The 12,544-nt window shown below is 42.2% G+C and overlaps 1 protein-coding gene across 5 annotated transcripts in view; it reads left to right on the forward strand.

Annotated features, from left to right (window-relative positions):
* Positions 1-1,976: 1,976 nt before the first annotated feature.
* Positions 1,977-12,544, forward strand: part of actn1 (actinin, alpha 1) — a 56,332-nt gene continuing 45,764 nt past the window's right edge. For 3 of the 5 annotated variants that reach the window (XM_026151349.1, XM_026151351.1, XM_026151350.1), the window contains exon 1: positions 1,978-2,429. In XM_026151349.1, coding sequence (XP_026007134.1) covers positions 2,322-2,429 — 108 coding nt within the window. In that variant the 5' untranslated portion in view covers positions 1,978-2,321. Of the gene's footprint in view, positions 2,430-12,544 lie in introns of all 5 variants that reach the window. The other 2 variants (XM_026151354.1, XM_026151352.1) reach the window with 1 other exon arrangement.

The raw sequence follows: 12,544 nt of genomic DNA on the forward strand, positions 1-12,544 counted from the left end.
TTTAATTTTGTTGTTTTTACATCTCATTGTTATCCAACCTTGCTCATACCAGGTTGGACTTAAGAATGGACTTAATTCTTTGTGGCATAGAATTACAAAGGTGCAGAAAACATTCTGCACCTTTGTAATTTTGGTTAACATGATAGCATCACACAGTTGCTCCAGATTTGTAAGCTGCACATCCATGATGAGAAGTTTCTGTTCCGCCACTTCCCAAAGGTGATCTGTTGGATTGAGATCTGGTGACTGTGAAGGCCATTTGAATGCAGTGAGCTCAGCTCGGTCCAATAACCATACCAGATTCAAAGTCACTAAAATCAACTTTCTTTAACTTTAACTCTCAGTTGTGGATGGCTAAGTGAATTGTGTCACAGATGCTAATTTCTGAAGTGTTTCTGAGCCACAGAATTGTCCCTGTTTAGTAGGACCATTTTTTTCTTTGTCCACACTCACTAATTTACAACACGTTTGCATGGAGTGTCAGACTGGTTTCATTCATCCACACTTTGCATCATTCTTTGCATTTGCCAAGTGTGATGTGTGAACAGGCATCAGTTTTGGCAATGATTTTATTATTTATGCATGATCTCTCTTGGATTGTGCTTCTTTTCATTTTTAAGCGACTGTACGATCTTATGACCTCCTCTTGGATGTCAAATATTTTCTCCAAACTTTAGTTGGAGTTGGTTCATGTCATTGGATCCCAACTTATGACTAAACAGATTGAAAGAGGAGCTTCGTTCCTGCTGGATAATATCAAAACTGTTGGAAAGCATCTCAATAGTGACCGAAATTTTTAACACAACACCACAACATGAATGCAGCCCTCTTTGAAACCACTCCTTTATGTTTGCTTTACAGTCACACAAATAATTCCAGTTTGCTTAAAATATAAATGTAGTAAATATTTTTAAAGATATCCTGCTTATGTGTTACTGCCTGAACAATAATGAAAACATTTAAAGCAGTACCAGTACATGATATTCTGCATAATGAGGGGACTACTTTACTTTTAATACCTATATAGCCTTTTAAATTCAAAGTGTGGCATTTGGTATAACTGCAATGCACTCTGCAAAACAACCTACCAAAATATGACTGGTCCCCTGGTGCCCCATCCACCAAAGCTACTGGACTGGAGTACTGTTACTTAGACACGTGGTTTTTCCATATTATGCTACTTTCTGCTTTTACCGCATTGCATTATTTTAAAGGTCTTGTTAGTTAGTGTTTTTGCAGATTAATTGCCTTATTGTAGATCAAGCTACAGAACAATAAATAAGTGATTAAAATCATCAACAGCTGGAACATTAAAGAGATACATGCATCAATGAATCTGTTATCATAATCCAATAATATCATTTTGAAAAGTGTTACTGGACATAATACGTGCATTAAATATTGGGAATATATTTGGATTATACAACCTGTGCATTATTAAGCTACTGAAGTAGGATTATAGGTTTTACTTGCATTAATGCATTTAAAGTTTAAATGCATTAAATTCTCCCTAGCAGAACAATTATCCAACATGCCTTCTTGTGAAGCTCCACTCTTCACATAAGAAATCTGAAACAGGAAACAGGGCTGCACATGAGCACGAAAATCATGTTTACTATGCCTGTTTTCTACCATAATTTTATTTCTGTTTTCAATATTTTCTGGGGAGCCCCCACCGCTGAAAAAGAAAAATATCTAGAAACGCCCCTGTTTCTAGGTTACTTTCCTCTACTTCACTTTGAATGCACAGCTTTTAATTTTACTTTTTGATACTTTGACTTGCGGAAAGATTATTACCTCTAATTATTTAAATAAAACAATTGAAATTTAAAAAAAAGTACACTTGTTTTAGTCAGATTACAGGCCGAAAGATATTTGGCTCGACCCAGGCAGTCAACCTTGGTTATAAAGCCTCACCACTGACAGCCCAAGCAGCCAGTCTGCTTCGGGGAGGCGGTTTCTGAGTCCCAGAGGCGTCCAATCGGATTCCTGGGTCTGCTATCGATTCCAATTTGTCTGAGGCAAAGTTTTTGCGTCCGTCGCTCCTCGATACTAGACCTGCCTACTGAGGGCTGAATGCTCCTGCTTGGGGAAAAAATAGAGCAGATAGAAGAAGAAGAAAAGAGGCAGAGTTGGAGGGAGAGAGAGAAAAAGAGAGCGAGAGAGGGAAGCCGGGGGTGGACCGTTAATTTCATCCACACACCGTCTTGAATGCGTGGAGGAGAGTAGACTGAGCTGCTGTAAAAAAACATCACCTCGCCGAGGACCGGAGGACTTACGAGACAAGCAGAGAGCGTCTATATATAAAGCTTTATATATACATGTATAATATGGAACACTATGATGAAGAAAATTACTATATGCAACAAGAAGATGACTGGGATCGGGATCTCCTCTTGGATCCTGCATGGGAGAAGCAGCAGAGAAAGGTAAGGGCTTTGACTTCCTTCTGTCTCCCGTGCGGAAGTGGGATTGTTGCCTGTGATAATAATTAGGCTCTAATAACACAGCTCATTAATATTATCGCCACACATCCGCTTGGATGTGCACTTGGCGACTTTGGCTCCAGATCGATCCGTTAGTGGAGCCAGCAGACAACCAACGGCAGCCCCAAAAACCAGCTGGCAGTGGCTTGCTTTAATTATCAGGCTCATTATCGCGGCCAAAATCACCTGTACGGCTTCTTTGGGTACTTTTAAATACGGCTCCAAAACTTTTCTCGTCTACAGATCTCGGAGAGACTTGCGGATATCCCGCAGAGCTGTAGACGTATAGCGACCGTGTGTAGGAACAGCACTTTACGTGAAGCAGGAGGGAAAGCGTATGAGGAGGGACAATTAGAAGGCGGACGGGACGGCCACTTTTTCAGCGCAACAGATGTCAGCCATGCGCTTGACTGCATATGGTGTGTACCTGGCCCCTCCTGTCATCTGGCTTATGATGCGACGTGGATTAGGCCATGATTAACAACCCGGGGATGGAGTGTATTTGTGTGAGAAGGGGGGTAAACTCACCATAATTCCCTCCGACTCCCCTTTATTTAGCCATTTTACGCGCGGATTCTACGTATTTTCTAGCGCCACTAACAAAGGAGTACTTGTTTCTAGTTAGGAAGTTGTTTGCGGTGTTATTACCAGTGATAGAAAGTTAGCCATTTGACTTCTGACACTACTTTTCTTCCCCTTTGAGTGATTATGAGCGCTGTAACCCGAACTGCACACGGTTTATATTTTCAATAAAGAGCTTTAAGACGTCTTAACAAGTCCGGATCTTCTACACGCGTCTCCCAGCTGCTGCTCGTTTTCCAAATGGAATATGAATGGTCTGTTTCGAGAATGGGTGCTACTTTTCCCCTCCCTGTTCCCCATACTTGTCCTCTGCTTTGAAAAAGGGGGAAGAAAAACGCTGTGGAATCTGAGTAAGCTGTGGTTTGGTTTGGGCTGGGCTTGGATGGGAGCAAGCGTGCCCAAAAATGGTAATAATCGGCCCCTCTCGCTGCTGTTGGAAAACTTCTCCCCGAGTTTCTTTCTTGCTCTACGAAGCTCTCGGCTTCTGGTTTCCTGGATTATGTCATCGGCAGGCTGCTACCGGTCGAGAGCAGATAAAGGGGAAGTAAAGGAAAGGTATGCGGGGTTGATGTCAGGTGTGAACAGTAGACCGAAGTGCTTCGGACATCAGTAGGTAATTGTCTCCTGCTGGTGCTCCTTTAGGGGCTTTTGGTATATAAAGGTCATCATGCAACAAACGGGCAAGTTTCACCTGGCTGTTTTGTTCTGCCCATATCGCAAACAAGTCAGAATTTGTGGTGAAACACTTGCCTGTGATAACCTGCACATTCCTGTGCCTGCATGGCCCTCATTGATCTAATCATCCAGCAGAGAGCAAGGATATTTATTCATGTAAAATTCCCCTTGTCTGACAGAGCACTGATGATGGGTTATGTTGAGGTCTGACCAGACACAATTGCAGACTGAGAGGGATCACAGCAGCCCCCACCTTCCTCTGCAGGCCTGCACCTCTGTCCTTTGCCCCAAGGAGGGCATGGATAACTGTCACACGCGTGCACACTTCTCCGTGTGCATGTGTGCACGCAGCACTGAAAAATTCCTCCCAAGCTTCAGCAATCAGCTCTACTGCTGATGTACAGATAACCAGGAAGCCTTTCAGTCTCTCCCTCATAACTTTCTTTATTCTGATCTTAGTGTTTAAGTGCTTCAACATCTAAGATGTTGGTCACTGTACTTAAACATAAAATGAAACGATAGCTGATTATTTGAAGGTTTTTGCTGTTGTAGAATATAACTGGAGTTATCTAAACTCACTGTTGTTTGGATACTGATACAGACCACCAAGATGTGATAATTAGGTGGATAAAAATTTACAACTAAATTAATTCTCTTTGGGTCCAAGTGGCCATATGTGTCCATGCTGGGTGTCTCTTTACTGTTCAAGTGTCTTTTAAACTTTTTAACAGTGCAAAAGTACAAAAAAAGAGCACATTACACAGGTGAGGGCTTTTTTCCAGGCTCTTTTGCAATTCACTAACACACACACACACACACACACACACACACACACACAAAAGCCTGGCGTGTCTGAGAGTGCTTAAAATATTTGGAGTCCGATACAAGTCTTAACCTGACTCCCACGCACAAAGATATCTTCTAATCTTGAAATCCTAATGTCTTTGCATACCCAGGTGTCTGCTGCCCTCTGCCAAAGGTTACATGAAGCTCACATATTGTCACCTTTATCACATGATACATTCCTTAGTGATCACTCTGAGTGAACTTTATCGTCGCGCTCCTTTAATTTTTGGTCATTTTGTTTTTCTGTAGCTGGAAGGTGGAGTTCAGGTGTTAACTGCTCTAGCTAATTTGTCCAGGTTTGTCCTTATAAGGGTATGAGCTGCAGCACGTTCCACCAGATCTGCCTGTAAACCTCCCGCCTCCTACTTCCCATCTCACACACCCCTAAACTCTGTGTTCCCAACCCACACCCACATTCCCCTGGCCAGACTCTACAAGCCAGGTCACAGATCAGAGTCTCTGATCTCACGATTTGTTCACCTTCGCCAATAAAGTGGAGACAGACGCAGAGCATACCTGTTCTCTGAGGCAAAGAGCAGAAAAGTGGTGTGTCTCTTTAATTTGTGATGACTGCCGGCAGCAGAATCAGCGTGCTGATCAATAGATTTCTCTGAATTGTGATGTCAGAGAGTTCATGTGCTATGTGGCCAGGAAGGCTTTGCAGAGGCTTGCCTGTCTGTGTGATGCATATGTGGGAAGTGTCTGTAAAGCGAATCAGTCACCACTGTGATCAATCAGCACTGGGCGTGGCTGTCACAGGCAGCAGACTTCCCAATTCGGCACCCTGACCAACATCCACGTACAGTCACTCAACCTCTTCTGGAAGAAGTAGCACGATTAATTTGATAAGCAATAATTTCAATAACTGAAGTAAAAATTTCAAAGATTTTCCCATGTGGCGATGTGCTGAGTGATTTCCTTCACCATACATGGATATTTTAGTTCTGTAAATAAGCAAGTCTGTTGGCTGCTCGTGTCCTAAAAAACATCAAGTTTCATCACTCAGGAAACTGACTCAACACATGAATGACGGTGTGACGTTTTACTTCTAGTAAGAAAACCTTTAAGAGATGAGTGTTTTGTTCCACACTGGCAGCTGTTTGCTACATTGCATAATAGGATGTGTAATGTCAGCTCTGGCCACCTCTCAAAATGCTTCCTGTCATCAAATTCCTCTGTTCCCATGATGCACCTTTCCAAACCCTTTTTTTTTTTTTTTTTTTTAAACAAAAGGAGAAGAGTGTCAGATCGTTGGTGACAAAGCGGTGGATGTCAAAAGAGTAAAAAAACCCTCCAGCCACCCACCTTCCTCTCTGTCTCTGTCTCCCAGGCAGCTCTGCTCTCCACACTGATCAAGGCGTCAAGTGCTGAAATGTTGCTCCTCTTCACTACATAAAACATGAGCAGGCTGAAGAGTGTGTCACATTTATTTTCCATTTTCAGTAAACTGCCCGTCTGTGTCATGTGATGTTTTCCTTGCTGCGGCCTGTCATTGAGCCCTGATGACCACTGCCACCAAGGACTGCACTCAATCATATGATTAAACTCACATGTGCTTATCATCGTTTGTGTACATAGCGCTTGAATGATATTTTGAGCCAGTAAAATGTCATTTTGTCAGTGACCTTATGAGAGAAACAGTTATAAGTCTTATAATAGCAGTTAAATGAAACACACGATAGGACTGAGATATGCAGAAAATATGAACAACAAAAGAGAAAATGCTTTTTTTTTTTCTTTTTTTTTTTTAAACTTGTGAGGGTCAGTTTAGGAACATAAATTTACACATGTGAATTTAGTTTGTTTAAATATACAATACAATCTAATAATATGGATAATATTTGCACTATTTCCGGTCTACAAACACAGAAACAAACACACACAGTCAATGGGAAGAGTTGTTGCTCAGCCAGCTTTGAGGTAAAACATTCCCAGCATGTGCTTTGCACAATGTGCAATAGTCAAAGTTATAGTGTTAAAATATGTCCACAGTCATGGTTTAACATGTGAACAAATTCAGGTTATCCGCTTCCTCGGGGTGAGACAGGCTACAAAAAAATACAAGCAAAGACATTTTCTTGGTTTATCCTAAACCGTTTCCAAGTTTGGAAGATGAATTTGTGTTAATGTTCTTTATATCTTCCTAGGAAAATGGGAAACATTTATTAATATGTATGTAAACATGGATTTAAATACAGAATATAAGGTAAAAACAGAGTTTTAAGCGCTAATGAGCTTGAAAGTCAGTATTTGGTATGGCGATCTTTATTCTTCACACAGCCTGAACTTTCTTAGGAAAGTTTTCTTCCCTTGATGATTCTGATTACGAGACTGGACGTCAGTGGAAAAAGCAGCCAAAGACCTTCAGAAAGCCTGGAGAGCTATTGCCAAGGTTAAGAAGACGAGATGTGACATGTTGCTGGGATGTGTTAGCCACTCTCCCATTTCTGTGATGTATCTTTATATTTAGAGGACTTTTAAAAAAAACAAAACAAAAAAAAAAAACTATTGCGAGACTGTGAAGTCCCGGTCGTTTCTCCGATGCGGCCTTTATCTGATTCAGAGATGCTTCAGGGAAGTGAGCAACCTTTTGTCTGTTTGTCAGCAGGAGGCGGTTCAGCATCCTTTTCTCAGTCACTTAGTCATCTGTCAGGGTGGCTGCAGCTCCCTGTGAAGCACTAAAAAGTCTCAAAATTCAATATGTGAGTGAAAGATATCTTATTAGAAGACTCAGGAACTCCCAGGTGGATCCTACTGTTGTGGTTACTGCCGCCAGACTATAAATCCCAACAGGGGCTCCCAGGAGAAGCAGTCATGATACCCCGGTCACGGCTCTCAGGGCTCTGTCTCGTTTTCTGTATTGATGGGGTCACATGCTGACACCCAGGCTGAGAGCGCACAGGATCATCCACTCTCCCCATCATAGGAAGTTTTATGTGCGTGCTCCTAGCTCAGCTGGAGGGGTGTGCTCAGAGGAGTTGTGCAAATTTTATATTCCAGATATTAAAGAGCAGATGTTTTATCTTGAATTGAAATGCAGTGGTTTAATGACACAGACGTGTTTATAATTTTGACTGAAATAGATTTTTATTCATGAAAGAAGCATTTACTGTCAACCTGTTGAATGCCATATGCACGTTCCCATGAAAAACTGAATGTCTTCCATGTTTCTTCCAGTTTTCTCATTTGGGATTCAAACCAAAAACAAGATTCCTGCCATGAAACTGCTTCCTTTCTTCTTTTGTAAAATCTTCCTGTAAACTGATCCGGCGTGAACGCAATGTGGGTTTGATGGAGTCTGTTTCATAATTAGCTGAAACATCTTGTTATCTGCTGCTAATGAGAAGCTTTCAGTCTGGAGGAAACCCTCTCCTCTTTATGGCCTGAAGCTTTTGGTGGATGTACGGTGTGTCAGAAGACTGACCTGTGTCTAATGACTCTTACATAACCCCACTCTGCGTCTCAAGAAGGTGTTTTATTCTGCTGGGGCTTTAGTTGGAGGACTGGTGTCACTGTTTGCCCAGGAAATGTCAAATTGAAGGAGCTGTTTTTACTTTAATTGCTTCTTATGTGATGTTCCCTTACTGAGTTCATAATTTTTGGAAGAACTACTGGATGCACTGGCACACAGTTGGACATTAATGGTTCTCAGATGTAACTCAATGAGTTTTCATGATTCCCAGCTATGCTATGAAGTAGGTATTGTCTGTATCTTGTGAGTCTGTGTGTGTTTGTCTTCAGGGGAAAGTTGAGACCTGACGACACCTTCTTTCTTCAACCGCACAGGCTTTTTTGAGTTTATATTGACTGGATTTGTCAAGGAAATAACACTGCAACTGTGCAAGGTAAAGGCATGAAACTTTGTTAGTTCAAAGTAAAGAGTGCTGGAATCAGAGGGGCAAATGTCAGTTCCCACTTTATGTCTAGTTTCCTTATGAAGTGCAGGAGTATTTTCTCAGAACTCACTGGCATTGTGGTGGGATCTTTTTTCTGGCATGAGTGTGCTTTAGGTCCCTGCATTTGGAGCATTGCTTAGTGTTTAGTTTTTTTTCACCTGAATTTTTCCTTGGATACAGATTTTCCTGATCAGATGCTGCTGGAAGAATTAGTTTAAACTTGAATATCTGAATAGCCATGTGCAGCACTGTGGATGTATCTCCTCTGTGTGTGTGTTACCATGCAGTGAGAGCCAGCGACTGAGAGAGTTGTTCCCAGCTGTCTGAAGAAAGAAGGTCAGACCGCTGCACAACTTCTCGTCCGTTCTTGGCCTGCAAAAACATTTCCATGCTGTCGGTGAAATTCTCATCGCTGAACAGTTTCTCCTTTATTTGTTTCAGGAAGGTGCATGCTAATCTATCCTCATCCAGCTGAACAGTACATCTTAGTTTGTAAGAATCCACTGTTTGAAAAGTCAAATGTGAGCAATTACCAGGCTCTTATCTGAGCAGCTCCCAAAGGCCCAGGCCCTGATGCAAATTCTTGACTTTTCTCTAGCTCCAAATTTAGAAACGTTGTATATAGAAGTCAACCCCAAGCCATCGGTCATTAAAACAGTTTCAAGACCCATTGTTCAGTGAATTTTAATTACTTAGTTTCACGGGTTTGGATACGTTTGACTGCTTTGCTTCATTTGAAGTTTCATGAATGACAATTAATGCTGCATAGACTGCAGTTTGTTGTTATGTGTACGTTATTGTAGCCTCTTTGAGACCCCAGACTTTTTAGATTCTGCATTAACTCTGAGCTTTGGGGTCAAGGTGCTTTCCTGTGGAGACGACACTGCCGATCCCAAAAAAATAAATCTGCTCAATACCCAATATGCAACCATGTGTGGATCCACTGCACACTTATGATCACATGTTTTCAATACCGAACGACCCAGAGGGGCGTTTATAGGTGATCTGTCTGCATGTTTCCAAGAATTTTTTTCATGCACCACATGGGAAGGATGTAGTCGAGTCTTTCTTCCGCTAATGCTATTAATCACACCACATGCATTCTCAAGTGCATGTGCTGACTGCTTTGAAGCCAGGAGGGGGTTTGTACTGTACTCAGAAGGTCTGTGCACATGCTAGTGTATTAGCTTTAAGCCTCCTCATGGGAGCAGCTGTAGTGCGTTTCCTATACAGAAAAAAAAGGGGGAAAAAAAGCTTTGAGTAAACAGACACCATGGTAAAAACAGGGCGCAGGCACACCTTTCCATTCATTCATCTGTGTGGGTGTAGCTCAGGGGCAGAGAAAGGAGAGCATGGGGGGGAGGAGGCAGTGAGTGGAAGAAGAGACTCGGACAGAGGAGCTTTCAGGGCTCGGGACAAAGAGAGTGTGTTCAAGAGGCCGTCTATTGTCACATTGTCAACCTGGATTCAATAATTCATCATCATCAGCAAGGTTAGAGTTTGAGCTATCAAATGACTTCCCTCTTCAGGTGCTTTAGCTTACCATAAACACTGGAAACTGGGGAGACGGCTAACCTACACCGATTAATAAAAGAGAAGATTTGTTTCTATTCCTCAGTTTTTGTAGAAGGAAAAAAAAGATGGTATGGTACAGTCACATGGGTCCAGAGACTGGTCAGTGACCACCTGCTAACCACCAGTTATGAGGGCAAAAATTAGTATTCCCCAACTGGTTGCCGACAGTCGCTGTGGAAAGCTTCATTCATCCAGTCCTAGAGCAACTGCAAAAAGTGTCACACCCTCATTGTGAAAGATTTTGCCCAGCGATGTCCAGCAACTGCTTGACAACTGGTTGGGAAATACATGTTTTTCCTGAGAGAAATGTGGTTGCCAAGCAATCTCTAGCTAAGCTAACCAAGCTACTTTTTTATTTTTTTATTTTTATTTTTTACATTTAATAGACAGACATGTAAGGCATATAAACCTCCTCATTACATCTATACCAGATAGCAGGTAACCTTGTTTTCTAGAATTTGCTTTTGAGTTCTTCATTTAACATTGAAAGAAATGGTAAAACAGGACTCATAGCACTTAATGACCAGCTGCAAAGTTTCCAGACTGAGGGGAAAAAACAGGAAGGACATTCCTAATTAGCAAACTAGCTAAGAACATGGTCAAATTAAATGGATTTCCAGGAAGCAGTTTGCCACCCTTTTTACAGAAAAAAATTTTTTTTTTCTTTATCAAAAATCTGCTTTTGCTGATCACTTCCCACATGATGTAAAATTGTTTCTTGGATGGCTTAACTGATTTTGGAAGCTCACTGACAAAGTGGATGTGAAAAACTCATCAGATATAGGGTTAAAAACAATCACTACAAACATCATTCCATAACATCAGCTTGAAACATCTTATCCATCATATTATATTTTCTTTTTCATTCCTTTCATCCGTTTCTCTCCCTCGCTTCCCGTTATTTACTTTCTCTCCACTATCTATCCCCCTTTGTGTGGCTGAGTGGGTGGCAATGGATTTAAGGAAAACTTGTTTTGCTTTTTTCCTCCGTGCTTGTTTTAGTCTGGGCATGTTGAAATCTCCCTCCAGCTTTATCAGGAAGCCACTGCGCACAGGGTGGTGCATCACTGTTTGCACTGTGTGTAGTAAATGGGCAATTGGAGCATTTGAACAATACAGGCGGGATGTTTCTTAGTGTTTTATTTACACTGTGGGCAATTAAGTCTAATTCAGAAGGAGTCAAATTCACTGCAGTGACTAAGCCTTCCTAGGTGGCCAGAAAGAGATGAGAGGAAGTAAATATGAAGATGAAAATGATCCTGTGAGTGATAATAAGTGAGTTCTTGGCGTGGGGAGTGTCACTGGGAAAATTGAGGCCGGGGGCTATTTGTTCTGTTGTACTCCTACACTCTTCTAAAGTGGGACAAGTATTGAACGTCCGAATTTCAATCAGTGGCTGCTATTGATCCTGTGCTCCACCGGCACTCATGGTCAGCTAGAGCGGACTCCCTGCAGGCACGTCACATTGTGGTCTGATGACTCTGAGCTGTTTGTGATACGCGTTTAAATTGCACAGTAGCAGCGAGGGCTGAGCGACACCTCGGCTCCCTGCCCTGCTCTCTTTTGTCAGTTTCCTGCAGGATTAGCCTGCAACCTCCTGACGTCACTTCATTTATGACGGTAAGCAGCAGCAGCAGCAGCTTCTGTGAAGTGCTCGCAGCAGATCTCATTACAAGTTGTAACAGACACCTCCCCTTGATGGCCCCACCCCAGCAACCCAAAGCAGGAGGAAAGCCAGCCTGCTGCTTGTTGGTGTGTAGTGGAGAGCCCTCGGCAGAGCGGTGGGGCAGCAGAGTGGTTTAAGCTGCATGAAGTGCTGGCAGGTGCTGGTGCTGGTGGATGGACTTTAGGAGGGAGGGTGGTACAACCGTCACAGTAGCTAACTGTGGAGTTGAGTTGTAGTCTTGGCAGATGTGTGCGCGTGTGTCCTCCTGAACGCCCATAAAAGTCTTCCCACACTTTGTTTTTCTCAGTTTTTTTGAAGGATAATCTCTATGACCAAAAACCAATACAGCTCAGAACAGCCAGAGGAGAAACGTATATCACATATCACTTTATCCACTGGTGTTGGATGGTTTTATTTGTATGAAGTTTTCTCTCCTTTCTGTTGATGATAAATTGTGGTTCAGCTGTGTTGCCCTGAGCACAGAGTTTCTCTCAGGAGCAAAACAAAAATAGGAATAAAAGAACTTAAACTGGGTAAAATGGGGTACATTCATCCTTTCTAATAAGTCAAGTTATCCATTTCTTGGTGCGTTTGATGGCTTTGATTTATGAATCAATCACTGATCCAGCTGAAGGTCATCTCAGCCGAGCATTTACTAGATGAGACTCCAAAGGAAGAAAGAAGAAAGGCCACTGCTCGTTTCAATACTTTCATTAAAGTGTTTCATGTGGGGCCGGTGTGCCTCCATCATAGCTCTCTGCACTTTCTCCAGGACATTTATCTCAGCTTGCAGCATCAGTCTAATCTAGGCTTGTGTA

The sequence above is a fragment of the Astatotilapia calliptera genome, chromosome 19 (assembly GCF_900246225.1).
Source record: "Astatotilapia calliptera chromosome 19, fAstCal1.2, whole genome shotgun sequence".
Lineage (NCBI taxonomy): Eukaryota > Metazoa > Chordata > Actinopteri > Cichliformes > Cichlidae > Astatotilapia > Astatotilapia calliptera.